Source organism: Lissotriton vulgaris, chromosome 6, assembly GCF_964263255.1.
Source record: "Lissotriton vulgaris chromosome 6, aLisVul1.2, whole genome shotgun sequence".
NCBI classification, from domain to species: domain Eukaryota; kingdom Metazoa; phylum Chordata; class Amphibia; order Caudata; family Salamandridae; genus Lissotriton; species Lissotriton vulgaris.
In genome coordinates, this window is record NC_141694.1 from 975,425,699 (window position 1) to 975,446,574 (window position 20,876).

At 47.9% G+C, this 20,876-nt stretch overlaps 1 protein-coding gene across 7 annotated transcripts in view; it reads left to right on the forward strand.

Moving 5' to 3' along the window:
- Positions 1–20,876, forward strand: part of PTPRK (protein tyrosine phosphatase receptor type K) — a 1,685,403-nt gene that overhangs the window by 719,823 nt on the left and 944,704 nt on the right. For all 7 annotated transcript variants that reach the window (XM_086927009.1, XM_086927007.1, XM_086927008.1 and 4 more), the window contains exon 5: positions 15,220–15,335. In XM_086927009.1, coding sequence (XP_086783135.1) covers positions 15,220–15,335 — 116 coding nt within the window. The remainder of the gene's footprint in view (positions 1–15,219; positions 15,336–20,876) is intronic.

Genomic DNA, 20,876 nt, shown 5'->3' on the forward strand with positions numbered 1-20,876 from the left:
GAGCATATAAATATAAAGTTGGACTTTCCCTACATGACTAAACCACATCCCGCAACCATTTCCCCCAAACCCTATGGTATTTCTTAGGACATCCACGAGCCTCATACATAACCTTCTCCTGCGTGGCACACCAGTCCACCCCAGTCCTCCATTGTCCAACGCTCTGAGATCTTCCAGGAGGCTGCAATGTCTCTTTTGGCAACCACCATTGCTGTACTGTAAAACAACTTTTCATTCCGCGACCCATCCAGCCCATCAGTGATGCCCAGGATCGTGTGCTTTGGGTCATGGGGGACCTCCCATCCCAAAACCTTTGTGAGGTCCTCCTCAATCTCCCCCCAGAACCGCTCCAAGCGGGGGCATATCCATACCATATGGAAAAAGTCTGCGGGATCGTGACCACATCTAGCACAAGCGAAAGTTGGGCTGAGTCCGGCTCGGTGAAGGGGCATCGGGGTGAGATATGCAGCACATAAATAATATAGTTGCACCAAGCGCAATCTAGCAGAGGCAGTGACTGTCCTAGGAGCCATAAGGGAGTCACGCCAATCCTCCTCATCCAAGGTGCCCTCCCATTGAGCCAGCAGTCGGTCCAAGGAAGTGGGGGCATTGTTGATCAATGTGCGATCAATGCGGGAGATGCCGCCCCTCCCCAGGTCACCGAAAATTATCTGGGCCTCAGGCGGGCTGTGGTCGGGAAGACATGTACCTGTCGCAAGGTGGATGCGGAGGGTGTGGCGCAACTGCAAGTACCTATAGAATTGCGACTGATGCAAGGAATACCTGTTTTGAAGGTCACCGAAGGACCGCATGTGATTCCCCCACCCACATAATGCCTAGCTGCGAAATGCCTATGAGATCCCAGTCCCTGAAGCCATGCAATGTGTTCACTTCCTTGAGCCAAGTCTCCTGACACAAAGGTGTACATTGGGTCAGTGTGTGCGTCCATTTGGTATGCCGCAATGCAGCCCGCCAGGCCAGCAACACAGAGTGCGTTACCTCTGTTAAACGTGAGGGAATAGGGGCCTGTACAACATAGCCTGAATCCTGGCGAAGCCCAATTCCCCTACCTCGAGCCTATAAGCCGGGTCGGACCAACCCCCGTTGAACCAATCATGTATGTAGAGAAGACGCGTGGCCAAATAATACAAATAGAGAACAGTCATTCCCAAACCCCCATCGAACGAGGGGATCCTACAAACATTGAGTGCCAATCGGGCCCTACCTTTCCCCCATAAAAAAACTTACTGGCTATGCTATGGAGTTCACGGAACCAGGTACTGGGAAAGCCCACGAGGGTGTTTTGTAATACATAGAGGAAGCGGGGAGCACCATCATTTTAAATAGGGCAATCCTCCCCATGGGGTTCAGGGCAGTGGTTGCCACTTCTGGAGGTCTGCCTTAACCCTTCCCACCGGGGGGGGGCAACGCTGAGGGCTCAGCTGAGCTCAGGAAGCAAGGTCATCCATATCCCCAAATGTTTGAAGGATTGACGGCGAACAGGAATGTTGGATTCCCAGTCAAAACATTTCCATGACAGGTGGAGGGAAACCAGGGCATACTTATCAGGGTTCAGCCGAAGGCCAATTCAAAGAGGTGCAGGATGCAGAGGCAATGGGGGCCTGACCGGGTGGGATCTGCCAAGTAGATGAAAACGTCATCCGCATGGAGTGCAATTTTGTCTGGGTCGTTGTTGGGCCACTCCCATGCTTGCATTTGTTCGCACGATCGCACCATGGATACCAAGGGCTCCATCACCAAGGCGAAAAGCAGGGGGGATAAGGGACTACCCTGTCTTGTTCCCCTGCGAACCGAGAAGTGCTCTGACAGTACCCCGTTCACATGGACATGGGTGCGGGGAGGCGTAAAGAACCTTAACCCTGGCACGAAAACGGGGACCAAGTCCCATCTTTTCGAGGACATCCTCTAAAAAAAAAACCAATCCACTGAATCAAAGGCCTTTTCGAAGTCCACCAGAAGAATCGCGAGATATGGAGTGAGAAGATGACGATGTGCCAAGGCGACTTGCAGTCTACGGAGACAGTGCCTGGTGCCACGTGAGGGCATGAACCTGCACTGGTCGGGATGGACCAGCGTGGCCAAATGGGGTTTGAGTCGTTGGGCAAGGATCTTGGCGAACAGTTTAATCTCGCTATTAAGGAGGGAGATAGGGGGGTAGTCCGCACACCTTGTTGAAGGTGGTTGGGACTTGGGGAGAACCACAATGGTGTCATATCTGTTTCCTGCGGGAAGGAGCTCTTTTCAACGGCCACCCGAAACAGCCCCGCCAGATGCGGAGTGAGAATGTCCCTATACTGCATGTAATACTCTGGGCCCAGTGTCTTGCCAGAGGAGACAATGGCAATCACTCCCTCTATCTCCACATGCGTGTTGGAGCTATCAAGATCTTCCTGGCTGACGGGGTCTAAGCTGGGGAGGAGGTCAGCCCGGACCTCCAACATGCCTGTGTGAGAAAGGGACGGGGGTCTGGCCTCGTATTGTTGATAATAGGAGGCAAAGGCACAGGCCATCCCCTACGCAGAACGGCACAACGAGTCGTCCTGTGGCATGACCTCTGGAATTATGCGGTTTACCCTAGGATATGTGGCAAGGTGATGGAGGAGCAAACCATTCTTGGCGCCCCAACCATACACGCTGGCCACGGATGATCACCAAAGGAGTTTGGCCGCCTCCAGCGACAATTGCTTGATTTCTGACTGGAGCCGGGAAAGAAGTCTGGCTTCAGGGGCATCTGGAGGCTGAGTAGAAGCTCGCTCGAGGTGCAGAACCTGCGCCTCCCGACTGGTTATTTGATCTACTTGGACTTGCCGCTGACGTTTAAGCTGGCCCATAGCAATCCCTCTAATCGTGGCTTTGCCCGCCTCCCACAGAACACCCGGAGAGGAAACGGATCCTTCATTAGAAAGTAAGTATTGTTTGAGTTCCTGACCCACCACCTTCCGGAACTCCCTGTCTTGGAGGAGCCAGGCATTAAGTCTCCATATCTGCCGGATAGAGGTGGGCCGTGCGAATCGTTACCGGGGAGTGATCCGAGATACCACGTGGGAGGATGGCAACATCTTGAACCGTATGGCAATCTGTTGATGGGACAAAAATGGCATCAATACGTGCCTGCGTGTGATGTGCTGCAGAAGTGTGTGTAAACTGCTTAGAATGTGGGTGCCATATATACCAAGCATTACACAGACCCAGGGACTCGGACCAGGTCCTCATCTGCTTCGTCTGTGCGATTCTACTAGGGGAAGGGGGACCGGTCGTATCGAGGTCAGGTGAGGAGACCGCATTGAAATCACCCCCAAGATAAGTGGGACCTAATGGTAGGGACGCCAGGAGATCTGCAGATTTGTCTAGTGTTGCCGTTGGCATTGAGGTAGGAAAATAGAGCGATACAAGGTTGATGGGGCTCCCGTGTAATTTACCGCTGAGGGCCACAAATGTGCCCTGAGCATCGAGGGTTGTCTGCACAATGACAAGAAGAGAGCGCTTCACCAGAATCGTCACCCCTCTGGATCCCCGAGTGCCACTCCCTGTCGTATCCATAGCGCGCTAGAAAGGGGCAACTGTTACCCAGCAAGTGTGTCTTCTGTAGCAGTAATATGTCCACCCCAAGGCATTGCGCATAGCGCAAGACAGCCATCCGCTTGAAACGGTCCAGGAGGCTGGTAATATTCCAAGACATTATGCATAAAGAAGTTCTTAGTAGAGGTGTATCAGGCATGTTGGCATGGTGGGAGTGCGTGGCTTTAGAGGCCCATAGGGGGCCTACATGAAGAAGGGTAGCCCGAGGGCGGAGTGTAGTGTCCAGAGGGAAGTCTGTATACTCAGTCGGGTGCAAGTCTGGGTGCTGTGTGAATGTTGGTGTAGAAAAATTAAAGGTGATGGAAACAGAACTGAACAAAAAACCCACACAGGACAACGGTCCCCATTCCCCCTCCCCACCCCCACCCCACACTTCATGAACGAAAGCATCTGTCGCCCCAACAATGAACAAGTGAAACAGGACCAAGCTAAAATGTTTGGGATTGGGGAAACGTGGAGGACCCCTCGACAGGATGTACATAAACAAGATCATCGGAGGAAAAGAAAACATAAGTCAAAACACAGTCTCCGGCTGCGGAGCTAAGCCCGGCAGGCAGAGATGGGATTAGGCAGGATCCCTCGGGAGCATCGGGCAATGCGGGAGGTCAGTATCTGGAAGATCAGAAGAGAAGGCCGGGGCGGAGCACCTCCACACTCCAGGCGGCAGGAGGAGCCAGAGCGCCTCCCGGCCATAGACTCGCCCGAGAGTAGCGTTGGTTGCCGAGGGAGCACGGGGGGGTCTGACCAGGCCTGTCTCTGCCCACTGCACCTGCAGGTGCGGTTGCGCTGCGGCTGAGGGACGGACAGGTCCGCCGCCCGCTCCCCCCAGGGGCAAAACCCGGTCGCCAGTCGGAAAGGGGTGCTCTTAAGTTGCCCAAGCCTCAGTAGGAGAGTCAAAAAACAAGGTTTTGTTGGTGAACAACGCACTCAGGCGTGCCGGGAAAAAAAGACCATATTGGATATTGAGCGCCCGCAGTTTCTGCTTAACCTCACCAAAGGATCGACGTTCAAGCTGGACCTTAAGGGTATAATCCGGGAAGATCATGATTGTGTGGTTCTAGTAGAGGAGACGCTTTTGTTTGCGGACTTCAGCCAGGATGACATCACGATCTTTGAAGTTGAGAATTCACATTATGACTGGTCGAGGAGGTGCACCCGGTGGTGGTTTAGAGACAAGGGATCTGTGGGCCCGCTCAATCGCGAACCATGGGGAGAGAGAGCCCTCAGGGACCCACGACCTAGCCACTGATCCAGGAAGTCCGTTGTGTGGTCCTGCTCCGCTCCCTCTGGAAATCCCACCAAGCGGAGGTTGTTGCGCGGGGACCGGTTTTCCGCATCTTCTGCTCAGCGGTGTAATTTTTTGGTGTGAGACTGGAGACGGGCCATCTGCCCCTTGAGTTGTTCGATGCCACCTCTACAGTGGAGATCCGTGTTTCAGTCTCCTTGATACGGTCATTGGCATTCCGAAGGTCCTGCCGGATAAGGGTCATGTCCACACGCACCTGAGCGATCTTGCCCTCCACTGAAGTTTGCAATGCGTGGGTTACCTGTAATATGGTGGACAGATCCATGGGCAGTGGAGGCTCTTGTTCAGCGGGCCCCCAGCCACACTGTTATACGATGTGGTAAAACGGTCCAACTTAGTTTGAGTGGCGGGGCCCTTCGCTGACCGGGCACAGATGAATCAGGGTTGTGGGCCCAGGTAGTGGCGGGACAGCGGCGAAGCAATGGGCGGGACCATTAGAGCCCCCTCCACACATCAAGTTCAGCGCTCAGAGAATGACGGGGGCCCAGCAAATGAAGGATGGGCCCAGTTCAGAATCCCCCGCCGCTTGAGCTATGCGGCCGATGTCGTCCCCGGAACCACCCCTTGCCCAGGATCACTGCATGCCATGCAATATCCCACAGATGGCCGCAGGGCCTGGGGGGGACCGAGTCCACTCCTGCGCGGTCCGGGTGAAGCGGGAAGGAAGGACTCAGACCGGACTGAAGGCAGATGGGGCCACATGAAGCCAGTCTACATCCTAGCTGACAACACATTTGCACGGGTCGCCCCCAGCATATGTCCCAGGACCCCCTCCGTCACTGGGCTCACCCACCAACCGACACTCCACAGTCCTGGGGCCCTCAATTACCTCTTGGGCGGCAGCCGCTGTACCGCAGTCCCTGCCGTCCAGCGCGACAGCTGGCCTCACAGCTAGACCACCAGATTAGATCGGGGCACAGGTGGAGGCCAAATCATGGGATAGGCCAAATGAGGGACCAGGAGTTGGTGAGGTAGGGGCAGGCTCAGAGGTGTACAGATCGGGGGCCTCTGCCACCATCGAGACGTTCATCCGCTAGGCCCCCTGAGGCATGTAGCTTGCGGGTCGCAAAGGGCAACAGGCACTGTCCCTCAGCCCCCCCGCCGCCCCATACGGCGGCCGAGGGTACATCCACTCCACCGGGAGATAAGGAGACATCGATGAGTTGTGGTCCCCCAGGATGCCGGGCCGTTCCTCCAAGCACCAACAAGTTGGGGGGCCCTCGGAAGACAGCAAGAATGGTCGCCGCCTCAGGGCCCGTGAGCACCCTCCTCCAGCCTCCCCGCTGTCCGACACGACAGTCGATGCAGCGGCAGCGCCGCCGGGGAGGCCGGAACGCAGGCGAAGAATGCGGTCCCCTCAGCAGGCCACCAGGATTCCGTACCTCCGGTCCGCCACTTCCCGCACCGGCCGGGGAAACTAACAGACCAGAAGGAAGGCGGGTGCCCCCTCAGCTAAGCGGATTCCTCCAGGCACCTCAGCGATAGGCGGCAAGCCGGGCAGAGTGCATCGAGAGCAGCCTGAGTCAAAGTCCGGGTGCGGAAGTCGCCATCTTGGCCGCAAGGCACGGCCAGCTGGAACACCACAGCAGGAGGACGAGGCTCGGGGTCCTGCTCTCCCAGAGTACAGCCGGAGGTTCCGTGAAGTAGTAGCAGCGGTTTGGATGACACGTTCACGGTAAGGATTACAGGCGGATGGAGGAAGGGTCCAGGAGCACTTTTACAATGCGTCCACCATCTTGGCTCCACAAGCCACGCCCCCTTCTATAGGAACTCTTATGGGAGAACAGCACCATCAGGGTTCAAGAGAGTCTTCCCCAAAGGTGCCGAGGAACAAAACTCAGATTCAGAATACTTGTTACTTATGTCACACTTCGCAGAGATCACTTACCAAAAGGTGCTTGGATGACTGCTCTGGTATGGTCCTGGTTGTGCACATAAGCATCAAGTCACTAAAATTCTAAGGGTTACTAAAGTGACATAACATTACCACCCTTTGACCAACCCATGACATAACGGGTAGTGACATCACATGATCTTCGATACAGAATCTTTTCGGTCAGTGATACTACATGACCTTAAACCTGATGACATCACAATAGCTGACATTACAGAAGTTAAGAGCCTCCTATGCGTAGAATTATAAAATAACACAACAGTTACTAATACAGCTAGATGTCCATTTTATATAACACAATCTTAAATAAGGTGCTAACATTATAGGAACATTGCACCCTTCTATTTTTGTATTGTATGAAAACGCGTTTGTTGGAAGAGGAGAATATAGTGCAACAAAAACCCTAAACACTGGGAATCCAAATTATTTACTCTAAAACTGTTATTTAATGTTTTCTCTAGTGTATACCCCGAAGAGAAAAATGTAGAACACGAACAAAAAGATTTTAAAAATAGTGATTTTGTATTTCCTCATGTAGACCGTGTATTGTGTGAACTAGGTTATTGGCATAAATTATTCCTGAACATTCTTAAAACATTTTGATTAGTATCACTCACGAAAGCACAGAGGTGAGGCTTTTATAAAATATATAGTTTTCCATGTGCTCGCAATAATGAAAATGGACAAGATCGTGTATAAAAATGTTTTTATTTTCATTTCTTTATTTGAATCATTAGAGTATGCTTTGCACTGCTGAATTTATTTGTTCTGCGGAACTAAGACTGTTGTAACTTTGGTACTGGACCTCCGATTGCAACATGAGTTATTAAAGTCTTAGCTCTGCAAAAGAAACCTGAAAGAAATGTTAGCCTTATGCCCTTGGATTGATTTGCCTCCACTGAAGCCAGAAGTCGCAAAGGCAGTGCAAAGGGTCGCAAGGAACAAGCCAGAGGTTACAACGGCGACCCCTAAATGAAGTCCATGGTTGTGTACATCCTGCAAGGGTTGTTAGGCACTGTGGAATATGGTGAATGCCAGGGATAAAGGTCTTCCTGTTGCACACCAGGATTATTGGGGTAACTGAACTGTGGCTGAGGCTTTTGACTCCAAACGGCACCTCACTGATGGGGCCCAAAACGGCTGAAACGTGCCTGCTCTTGCTTTTTACCGTTCTTGTGGGATGTGACCTACTGTTTCGGGCTGAACTGTAGCGATTAAAGCGGACCAAGACTGGTTTGTTAGTTTGCTCCCCATCTGGAGTGCCACGGCGTAAGAGACCATGGCCTAGAGGGTTGCTCGAGTCATTTTCAAGCGTGTTATTTAAAACCACTTGTTTATTGTGACACCTATAACTCAGGAGAAGGCAGTGACGACCAGTTAATTAATTAATTAATTAATTAATTAATTAATTAATTAATTGCAAGTTTATATAGCGCTAGGATCGACTCCCGGAGGAGTATCTCCGCGCTTCGACCGCTGCGAAACCCTTCCTGGCTTCCCTGAGAGATGGTCCCTTAATGGGTATCTCCAGGGTGAGACCAGGCATCCCCGGCGGTCTGGTGGGGCCGTTAGTGCAGATGAGGCAAGCTTATGCCCAGAGTTGCCGAGTGTGATCGCTGATCAGAGTGGGCACCGAGGCGAGAGAATTATCGAGTCCGCTGACCCTGGTCCAGAAACCTGCCGCGTCGGGAATCGAACCCTGGTCCCGGGCCGTCCTCTGCTCTCGGGTCTGCCGCCTCTAACCAGTGAGCCACACTACTACACTTTTACTACTGATTTCGCGAGGTCTAGTGCCACCTTGAAACCACTCAAAATGACGATTTCAAGGCCAGCCATCTAGGCCTGGACCAGAACGGATGGGTCAGGATAGGAAAGAATGTTGTAGCTTCTTGAATGACATTGTCTTGGAACATGCAGAACGAACATTAACATAGGCACATAAACAAGTTGAAATGAGACATTAGTTCAGCAGCTGTACATTTTAATTGGTCCTTGTGTTATTATTCACCTGAATACTGAATGTCACACTCATAACTGTGCCTGGCAACTTTGCTTTTGGAAAAGAAAAATATTTAAGCATAGAAAAACCATACATAAATACAGCTAACATGCCTTCTAAAATGTAATATGAGCATTATGGTGGGAGAAGATATCCGAAGACGTCACGTATTCAGGTGCACACAGATGATATAGGGTTTATTTGCCTTTTGCTCAGATTGCATTTCAACTTGACAAACTTGCAATCCATCCTTTGTGGCTCTTGTCACTATTCCTTTACACAAGTCACATTTAACAACCTCACACTCGCCAAAGGATCAATGAATTCACCAGAGAGAAACTTTCTTAAAAGTGAATTCCAATTCTGAAATTACATTTTCTGGTGGAGACTTTTAACCACAGATCCCTCATCTTTTGAATATTCCTCCGGGAGTCAGAATGGATCTGAAAAATCTTTTGCAGTATCCCAGCGCGGCAATGGCTCTGAGCCTACGACATTCCACACCGGAATGTGATGTACCTGGCTAGTGGTGTAGCTAAACCTACTGCCCCTGTGGCGGCCCCTAAGTAAGTTTTTAGACCAGTGCAGGTGAAGAGAGGGGGTAGGGAGGAGGGGGTGGTGGACGACTTGCTCGCATCGGGATAGTGGTAGTGGGCAGACACGACTTGCTCACCTCCGCTGCCCCCAAGAAGAATGCCCCCCGGCTACGCCGCTGTAGCTGGCTTTATAATAGGTGGCATCCATACACATTTCGTTCTTTTGTTTAAATACCTACAGACACCGATCCAGAGCTACCCCATGTCTCATTGAGATTGTGCTTTGACTTTTTTTGAGCCATTTGGCCCAAAAGAAATTAGAGTGTGCTAGGCCAATGTCCCCTCTAAAATCTACAGGGTTAAAGCCTTGTGGGGATGTTGCTAGGAATTTTCAATGACTAATCCCCATTTGGTTTGCCTATGGTGTCTGCGGTCAGACCATGAACCTTAGACATGCAGCAAAAGTTTCTTTATCCACCTGAAAGCCCTATGACAGCATGAGGTGACACTCTTCTTCACTAAGCATCAGTGTCTGCCCAATCCAAGAACAAGCGCAAGAAGTCCAAGCGGTATAGGGGCCTATCCCACCACACTCAATCTCCTGGAGGGCACAAGAGTGTCATAGTGCCTCCTGAATCCTTTCTAGAAGTCGTTCTATGGAGACGGTTGGTAATCCCACCCTGCCCCTGCCCAAATTTGAGCACCCTGGATCTCATTCCAGGTCCCTACCGACTTTGGCCCTGAATACCCTCCTACGCCAAAGTACCATCTGCTGATGCCAGATGATGGCTGCTCACCCATAGTGCTATCAAACTTTGAGACGGTACCGCACTGACTTTGACTGATGCCGCGATTGATGCAGTTTAAACCGCTACAAAAGGGCTATCCTTCTCACACAGTACAGTTCCCTGGCCTAAAGGGACACCACTTGTGCATGATCGTTGTGGGTCAGATTTGGTTAATGGCATGTATGATACTGGAGATGAATTGGCTCAGGCCTACCTTAAGGCCAATAGTACGAGGATTTCAAATATGCCAGTGGACTGGACAGTTCTCCAAATATTGACTTGCTCTCTCCAAGCCCTGTCATTGAGGAATGTGTCATTTGCTATGGTGATTCTGAGAGCTGTTGACATTTGGATCTAGACTTAGGAAGTAAAAACGAATGTAGGGACAGAGGTGCTTGAAATAGGTCAGACTAGTTATGAGTCCTTACTACTTTATTTAATGACGCCCTCATCGACACTCTCTTACGAACCTGGGCTAAGCACTGTTTGGGGGGCCGGATCAAGTGCCAGAATTGCCCAAAGGCAAGATACCCAGGTGTAGGAGGATGCAAATCTGATTCAACATCCTCACTGAGAGGTTGGTTCTGCAGACCTCAGCCTGTAAGGTGAACCCAAAGACATTCCCTGCTCTTCCTCCTGATTGGGAATCCAAATGAATTATGACTTTTGGGAAGCAAGTTTTGTCACCCACGAGACTCTCACTGTGGTCTCTGAATGCCAGTTGCCTTCTAGATCTTTGTACACACACCTTATGTGACTTGCTTACCCATGTTTTCCCACTAGTCCCAGAGGTGGCTTGCGCCATCTTTTCTCAGGCCATTCAGGACCGGCTCAATGCAGGAAAGTTCACCGTCCATTGTGGGTTTAATATCGCCAATTATGTGGGCAGCGCCATTGGCACCAGTGTGGCCATCGGTAGGCATACTTAGATGCAGTCCCCTGGAGTTTTGTGAAGTGTTCAGACTAATCTGATGGACAGGCAATTTGGCGGCTCATGTCTTCTTAGGGGATAAGGAAACTTCAGCTCTGAAGTGCTTTAAAGAAACCAGGGCGACAAGACAGTCCCTGGACCTGTTAACCCCACCATGCCAATGGCATCCACATTTTCGACCTCTGTGGCTATGGTGAAGCCTTTGCACATCGCCCTAAGGTGCAATTGGTTCAGCTCTCACCTCATCCTTTTGTGACCACGGTGCCCACAGACCTTATATACATTAGGGGCAGCATACAGCCCAGTCAGCTTCCCCTCAAGCTCCTGCAACCCTTAAGCCTCTGTAGTGTGTTCATAGCGACACACCCACCTTGTTGCGAGGCAATTCTGACACTTTCTTCTAGGGTGACAGACCATTACCTTGAGCAAGTGAGTGCCACAGACCATCCAGCGGGGTTATACCGTAGCACTTCTTGATACTCTGCCGCCCTTCTCACCATCCACAGAATGGTTGACAGAGGATCATCTGTTCCTCTTATGGCAGGAATTACATGCTCTTATGGCTAAAGGAGCCATAGAAACAATGCACACATCAGAAGTAGACCATTCTTGCTATTCCCACTACTTTTTAGTGGCAGAAAAAGACGAAGTCATTTGCCTTACTTTAGACCTTCTCCATCTCAATGCCTTTCTCTGGAAGGAAAATTCAAGATACTCACCTTGACCTAGGTCTTGTCATCCATCGACCCCAGAGACTGCATGGTGGCGCTGGACCTACAGGATTCTTATTTTCACAACCATGTGCTCCAGGCCCACAGGCATTATCTGAGGTTCAAGGTGTGTTGTGTAGTTCCTATAAATCTATGTAGGATCTGCACGTTCAGACAACATAAACTGTGGGACTGGTGTCAAGACAGATTCCAGACATCCCCACCAGATATGTTCGCCTGATATGTACCAGCTAGCTCACAGTGCCACTATGAACTCCTCATATCAAGGAGATGATAGTTTCTGGCAACTATCGAACATGACAACCCTGACCCCTCGGGGATCGTGGAAACAGTATAGTACTTTCCTCTTGTCACTCGTGCCCAGTTTGTCTCAGAGGTACACAGAAAAAACGATGGAGGATGTTTTCAATAATTATTTATTGAACCAGCGTCATTCAAGTGTGAAATATGTGTGCTGCTAGAACCATATCACAGAAACTGGTATAAACGATTATAAGCACCAAGAGTAACCGGATGGTAGAATTCTACCATAGTCCTAAAACAATAGATATATACAGGTATATAGATACATGACAGAAATAATACATACTCCTACGATGCTAACCTTAACTAGATTAATCTAAATGTACCTAGCATGTATTTAGGTGTAGAGCCAAGAATCCCCCTAGGATAAAAACCAACCCCAATACTTGTTGTGAGCGAATGAAAGAACCCGTCTTAGTCTCGAGATGGACACACCGTGAGGGATGTCTGACCATTGCGTGCTGGAGTGTCTCAGTGCAGGAACTACAGCGTCTTGTGTCTGCGTGTCAGCATGGAAGTCTTTCTCCTCTGCCCGCCCCAGCAAAGATCTGGTGTTTATATACCGAGTAGGTACCCTCAGTGGTTCTATCTTGCTGTGGCATGTCAGCCGAAGAGGACGAAAGGGATGACCCTTATACATAGCTATTATACAGAAGATGGTTGTCCTGCTTTGATTCTGAGAATCATCATGTATAATAAATTACGCTAGTTTTCGGAGAAATCCACACAACATTTATGCAGCACCTAACTAGGGAAAAGGTCAGCACAAACCTGTTATGTAGTACAATGGCATGGTAAATGTAGGTTAAAGGTTAGGTGACTACCCAAGCCTATATTGGGGTACATTATAAATCATAACAGGTGGTCCAGGAGCAATTATAGTTTGTTAAGCTCCCCTTTGGCCTCAACAGTGACCCTCAGGTGTTCACGAAGGTGATGGTGGAGGTCACAGTTCTCCTCTGGAGGTGGGGGGTTCAAGTTTTCCCTTACTTTGATGACTGGCTTCTGAAAGCAGGCTCACCCCAGACAGTCATCAACCACCTCCAGAATATGGCGAACATCCTAACATCGTTGGGGTTAATTATAAATGTGCCAAAGTCACACCTGTGTCCCTCCCAGATGCTCCCTTTCATCTGAGCCATCTGCACGCAGTGCAATTTTGCACCAACATTCCGCGGCAAAGAATGCAGGACATTCGGGCTATGATCCTGATGTTTCAGCCTTGGTTCTGGGTTTCAGTGATGATCACTCTGAGACTTTGCGACTGATGGCTTCATGTATTCTGCTAGTTAAATCCGCCAGGTGGCAAATGCTGTCTCCGCCATGAAATCTGAAGTCGCAGAGGAATCTCTATGATCCCATCCAGATTTCAGAGGAAACTGCAAGAGATCTCAATTAGTGGCTACTGGACCGCAATTAGGTCAGTGGCTGACCCCCTGTCCCAACCTCACCTAAAGTTGACAGTGGTGACAGATGCCTTGCTGCCGCGTTGGGACAGCCACAGGGGAGAAGTGGAGACCAGATTCTTCTGGTTTCCGGTGTAGGTTTGGATCCACATCAACATGTTGGAGCTAAGTGCTATCCATTTTGTTGAAAGACATTCCCGGCACCAATCAAAGGGAGTTTGGTTCAGGTGTTCACAGACAGAACCACTACCATGTGGTACTGCAACATGCAGGGCGGGGTGGGGTATGAGCCTCTGTACATGGCTAAAAAGCCAAGGAACTTTCCTGGTGGTGCAGCACCTGGCTGGATCTTTGAACGCTAAGGCAGAAAATCTCCACAATCGATACCTTGCAAAACATGAACAGCAATTAAACCTGGAGGTGGCTCAAGATTTCTTCTGTAAATGAGGAGCACCTTGACTAGATCTCTTCACCACTGCAGAGAAAGCACAGTGTCAGCACTTATGCACATTAGGGTTTCCAAAGCCGCTCTCACTTGGATGTGCATTCCACTTAGACTGGGACTGGGGACTCCTGTATGCATTCCCTCAGATACCTGCCTGCCTCGATTGTGTTCTGAAGAAGTTCAGGACCTATCTGGCTCAAGTCATCCTTGTGGCTCTGGATTGAGCCCGGAGAGTATGGTATTCCAAACTCTTTAGCATGAGTATTTGTGTTACGATCAGACTCACCGTTCTAGAGGATCTCCTGTCATAGCAGTAGGTCAGCGTTGTGCACCTGATCCTACGTACCCTCCACCTCTTTGCTTAGAGATTGAGTGGCAGCAGCTGAGCGCCGTTGGTCTCCCTCCGGTGGTCATGGATGTTATTTTGACAGCTAGGTGTCCCTCAGCCAAATCTGTATACACCTGCCTCTTGAACAAGTATGTGGCCTGGTGACCTGCCAACCAAATTGAAGCACTTTGTGGTCAGTTGTCCTGAAGTGTTGCTGTTTGTGTTGTCCCTAACGCCTCAGGGGGCGTGTTTTGGGCATGGTAAAAGGGTACCGGTGTGCTCTTTCGGTCTTTTTGCGTTGTTTAAATGACCTGCTATGATACATTTTTCAAAGGGGCTATAGCATCGGTTTTCTCTTCTCTCTTTATTATGCCCCCAGTTAGATTTGAATTTAGCTTTGACTTTTCTCATGTATTCTCCCCGTGAATGTTGCTTACCATCAAGACAGTCTTTTTGCTGGCAATAACCTCGCCAAGGAGGGTGAGCGAGCTTCAGGCCCTCTGTTAACCATCCTTACAGCTCATTCTACCCAGACAAGCTGGTTCTTCGGATGGGGTCTCTTTTTAGCCGAAGGCGATGACATCTTTTATACTTGGCAAAGCATCACCTTCCCAACGTTCTTTGCTGTACCAAAACTGCGTTACCGAAGTATGTAACTTGTTTCTTCAGTATTTACTCCTCTTATTATCATTCCTTTAGTTGTGTTATTAATTTAACAGAATTTCAGTGGAAATGGTCTGTACCCTTGTCATTCGTTGCTGTGAAAGTTCATGCTTTTATTATGTGCATGTTAAAAGTCCTGTAATAAGTGTATTTATTGCTGTTGGGATGCTTCAAAAACTTTTCTTGCCAGGTTTAACTTTCTATTCTAAAAGTGTGTATAAAAATAAAACATTATGTTGGCTAAGCTTTCTTTATATATGGCAACACACGTTTTTTTCTATGTCTACAGATAAATCTCCACATTTCTTAAGGTTGGGAGATGTGGAAGTAAATGCAGGACAAAATGCCACATTTCAGTGCATTGCTACAGGGAGGGATGCCGTGAAGAATAAATTGTGGCTGCAGGTAAGCACTTTTTATCTGTAATTTAAAAGGGCATGAGTTCTGAAAATATTCACTCCCTAAGTTCAGTTTATCTCAGTTGCTGGGCTTTCCATGTGTTTAATGTTATGCTTGTTCATATAGCTCATTGCAACCACTGGATTGCTTCCTTAAAACAATGTCATGGCCCCTTGTAAGGCGAATACGGTTACGTTTGTGAATGGGAAAAAATATTGGTTTATGTAACCTCCATGTTGGCAGAGTGGGTTTGGAGCTCTGATTTGATCACAGTGGATTCCATGCCATGTATCATAAATGAAGGATGGAGTAGTTAAGGCAGGGAGAGTGGCGTGGACCTCAGTGCCAAAAGTGAAGCTTGGTGGATGTGCCACAAACCAAAGTGTGACCCAGTGAGAATGGCTGAGGAAGAAGGAATCACATCTTAATAAAAGTGTATGTATATATAAATATATATACACACATATATATATATACACACATATATATATATATATATATATATATATATATATATATATATATATATATATATATATATATATTTGTGTGCAGAACCAGTCGAAGGCATCAGCCGAAATGCATCGGTAGTTCCATTCATATTTTAATCGTTTTGCTAATAAATATATATATATATATTTCTCTAGTATCTGAAAGAGACACGTTAGTGATAGATTCCTTTCCTTAGAATTTCCCCAGGCGTCAGACTGGATCCGGAAACTTTTCCGTAGCAATACCCCTGCGTGTCGGTAGGCGTCGTCCGCGTCCGTCGTTAGCGCCGGAATGACGTCGCCGGAGTACTTAGACGCCGCCCTCGCTCACTGACGTCAGTTCTTCTTTTTTCCGCGCCAGCTAGCGCAGATCCGGAGAAGCTCAACCCCTTAGTCACTTTTTGACTAAACTTTTTTGATCTTTTAATCTGTTTTTCTCGAGTCGTTCGACTCCTATGGTGCCGGTAGGGATGCCAGGGTTCAAACCCTGCTCCAAGTGCAGCCGACTGATGTCGGTTACCGACCCCCATCGCCGGTGTCTTCAGTGTCTAGGCCTCGACCACGACGACCGAACCTGCTCCGACTGTCGGCCCCTGACGTCTAAGGCTAGGCGGGAGCGGTCCCGCAAGCGGCTTGAGCTCCGGCAGTCAGCCCGTTCAAGGTCCCGGTCCCACAGGAGGTCTAGGGACCGGTCGCGGAGTCGGAGCCCTCGTAGTTCCGAGAGTCGGCATCGGTCTTCAGGATCAAGGTCCTCCGGTAAGAGGCATGAGAGGTCGGAAAGGCGTCATCGTTCTTCCGACGCATCTCGACGCTCACGCAACGCGGCCGGGGATTCGGGTGACACCACCCACGCGGCTCCGACTGAGTCGCGGGCGTCGCAACCTGCCCTGTAGCAGGGTTTCCGTTCTCCCACAGAACTGTGCATAGAGATCTAGAACCTCAGTGAGTTAGGATGATCCAAAACTCATCTCAGTGTCAGAAATCCCCTTACCTAGCTAGCTACAGTGTCTCATGGCTCATTAGGGAATGATCCATGTCTTAGACAAACCAGAACATGAACTTTAGAATACCTCAGGAATCGTGGAACACATGAACACTCTTTCGTTATATAATCATTTCAAACCAAAACTGAGAGTCAAAGAACACACGTGCAAGTTTGAAATATTTATTATTCAATGCAAGGTTCTCAAACGCAGTATCTTGTATAATACCAAAATGCAGATTATAAAAATCAGAGTTAGCGGCATAGTCACTAATCCACAGTAAGCAAACGGTGATAGCATGTTACAATGCAAAATCGATAGAAATCTATATCACCTATATTTCGCGCACCCTATTTAGCATATTATTTTATATCTAAGAAGGTCTCATTCGGGCTTTAGCAGGGCGGACCCATACCTCTAAATGTCAGTAGGAGTAGATCACATCAACAGCTACCAGCTCTCTTCATGCGCAGCACCAAGTGTCTACGTTCATTCCCTGTAACTCTATCTTAAACCCGCGTAGAGCCCAAAATGTTGGCATCAACATTATTTGTGTTATGTCTAATGTGGTGCGAGGATCAGGCCTCCCAGCAACCTTGTGTTAGGTTATTCCTAGAGTGTGCAGCTCTCAGTGTGCAGACAGTTGTACCAAGTGTACCAGGCAAAGCTGATAGCATAGTAATAACATATTATTCTCAAATAAATCACATCACCGCTTCTAGGTTGAAAGCGACAACAACAAGTAGGTGTTGTGTGCAAAACTGAAGCCGAAGGAAAAACGGCTGTTTAAACATGTAATACACTCATGCTAACTTAACGCAATATATGTAACGAAGTATCCATATGACACCCCCCCATTGATCCGAGCACCGTCAAACATAAGGGAAAAGGCAATACTCAATCAGACACATAAAAATGAAAGCAAAGTTCAATAATCTTGAGCTAAAATAAGCAAAAAAAACATGTATGAATGAATATGTATGAATGCCTACAGTGGCCTCAAATCTAAAAATAAAAACAAAACTTTCGAACCAAAAGTTATTCGTCAGGTCTCAAAAATATGAAATGTAGGACCAGGTCGCATTAGTTTAAATGTCTGTAAGAGAAAAAACAAGGCACTTATCCGATATCCAAAGTCATGTGCCACAGTGATGTTATTTTCAGCGACATCACATGATTGAACTCTCCATCATTTGAGCACAGTTCATCCCTCCAATCCAGCAAGGGGAAAGTCATATTCCATAACAAAGCAATCCTCCCAGGCATGTCACGATTGGACAGTATATGCAAAGTAAGTTGCAACAGCCTCCAGTATGAAATCACTGCCATCATCCGAAAATAGTTCAGCAATCCAATTCAGCAATGGGAAAGAACATACGTGCTCCTCCAGCATCGGATCATCCTGTAACGTCAGAGGACAACTCGGTGGGTTCACCAGAACGCTGTGTGTCAGAAAGGCATGCGCCGCTGCAGAGATCTCCCATTGGCCCAGTACTCCATTTATCGCTGCCAAGGCCATAACTCTTTCGCCAGAACAAATCAGCTCGTGAGCCACCACGGGACGCATTAGCTGATCAAAATCGACGTCAGGAGCAGTCCTCAAGCATAGGCACAAATCAATGGCCCAATCGAACTCGCAGCTCAGGCAGTGAAACACAGGTTGGACACACGTAAAGTCGGTGAACCGAAATGACAATCTATAAGCCGTGCTTAATGCTGCAAGCGGCAATGTTCCATAGTAATTGAGCATCCGATTACGGCACAGTGTCAGGAGGCGTTGAACGGCTTCTTGCGCAGGATGGGCATCCATGTTTTATGAAGAAAAACACCAACAAAATGCCCGCGGCTACAGCCAGTAAAACAGGTAGTCCACCAAACAAACTCGAAAAAATAGAGTGGAAAAACGTGGGAATGATACCAAAAACTTTTTCAAATGTAGTCACGAGGCCACTGCTAACCAATTTAAAAAAATGTGCAAGCCCAGTCATGGAAGATGCATTAAAGATCTGGTGCACCAGCTCACAGAAATGAAACGGCAAATCAGTATTTAAAAGCGCCTGCACCTCTGTGCGTGTGTTAGCTATGTGAAGGACATAATTTTCCCGGGCCGAACTCAGGGTCACTTGTTTTTGAGACAAAAGGGCCCTTATTCTGCTTAAACCATTGAACTTCGCTTCCAAGGTTGGAATCCGTGGCCAGATGGAGACATCTGAAGACCCATGCGTGGGTGGGTATAGAACATTCTTGCAACACACCACACGCTCTGATACAGTTACCACATAAGCCACACCAATTAATAACCCACAACATACTTCGTTGTTTAAAAGCAAATAACTACCATTAGTCAATAATGTAAATGTGGGAACTACTGCTGGAACTGGCGTGCCTTTTAAAACACATGCTAAATTTGGCCGGTCCTGATTACAAGAACCGTGTAACTGAATGTGTCTGCATATTAATGAATGGTCAGGTGACTGTGTGCATTCCTCACCATTAAGATTCACTTCTTTCCCATCCTTCAGACATCTGTATGTGTATGGTAATGACCATGCCTCAAATGCATTGCCTAGTGGTTCATATCGTCCTATAGCAATATACCGCATACAATTAGTAAATTTGTATAAGGGAAATGGTAATGTAATTAATCCATGAATAAGCCACGTGGCAGTAGTGGTCTCAGCAACAGAGAAGGGTAAGGATTCTAGTTTTTCAATATGTAACATAGAAAATGACGCATCACGCATTGAAAGCATGCGTTGCTTTTCAGTCAGATTAAAAGGGGCGAAAAGGGACGAAACGTTCAATGAGTTCCAGGGAACTCGACCAGCCTTAAGTGTCTGTAGGGTCCATGCAAACTGCATTACAGAACGTAATTGATTCTGACCATGGTATAACGTGGACACTTCATCATGTACAATATCAACAACAGAAGAAACAATATTATCCAACGTGTAAATCCTGGAAGAAAGCATGTTAATACTGTTATCGACCACTGCAAGCACTTTTTCCAAATTTGCTTGATCAATGGCTCTCAGGCGTTTAGCTGCCTCAATCTGTGAAAATTTCCAAATTTCATTGTACACAGCATAAAGCCAGTGTTCAAATCTACCTCTAGCCGGGCCTTTTATAAAATCATTTAGCTCTATGTTCTCATTCAACTGGGACAGATGCAGTTTAACTGCAGCCAAAGTGGAATGTTGTAACCAGTTCTGACACAATTTGCCTACTGAATAAGTAGTAACGGTGTGATCTGTTTCAAACCTGGGATCTGGCCTGATGTGTGTAAAACCTTCAGACAAACCCAAAAAACGACGTTGGCAAGAATCAGAGCTTCTTTGCCACAAAAGCCACCCCTCTGGATCAAAACTGGAAATATTAAAGGAGGAATTGTGCAAACGTGCTTGTATCCCACTGATGGACAATGTAGTGAAATTACTCCAACCTGAATATTCTTCCAAATCAGGGATAGTAGGTGTATTTAATTTTTTAGATGTAGCCAATCCAAAGCATGTTGTTTGGGAAATAGTAGAATTTAAAAACAACATGTGATTCGGGATGAGACATGCACGATGCAAAGCCTCAGTGCCTTGTACCTGCCAATCTTTGGTACCCCAAACCGATTTAAGGTCAATAGCCTCCTTCCATAACTCATAGCCATCTATAGCTAACCTGTCTAGAAAGGACTTCGAATACAGCAATTTTGTATCGGTAAGTCTAACTTTGGACATGAATTTCTGTTTCACTTTAAAATAAAACGACTCAGGATTTGATTGATTAAAATCTGTAAAATAAGAGAATTTCCCCAGAAATGTACTTGAGCTCCCCTGTAAAGGAGCAGGACAATGTTCCCACTGTGTGTAGTTCACAGGAACCCTCCTGGAACTTGTTTTGTGTAAGAAATGATTCCCATAATGTTGATAACAAAACAAATCACCATAATTGACAGAATCTAAGTACAAATCCTCAGCATCAAAGGCCGCATAATATTTCAAATCAGAGAACAATTCTTCTACGGCCTGAAGATCCCAATCATCAGAACGAATATCTTGCTTAATCACATCTCCCATGTTTAC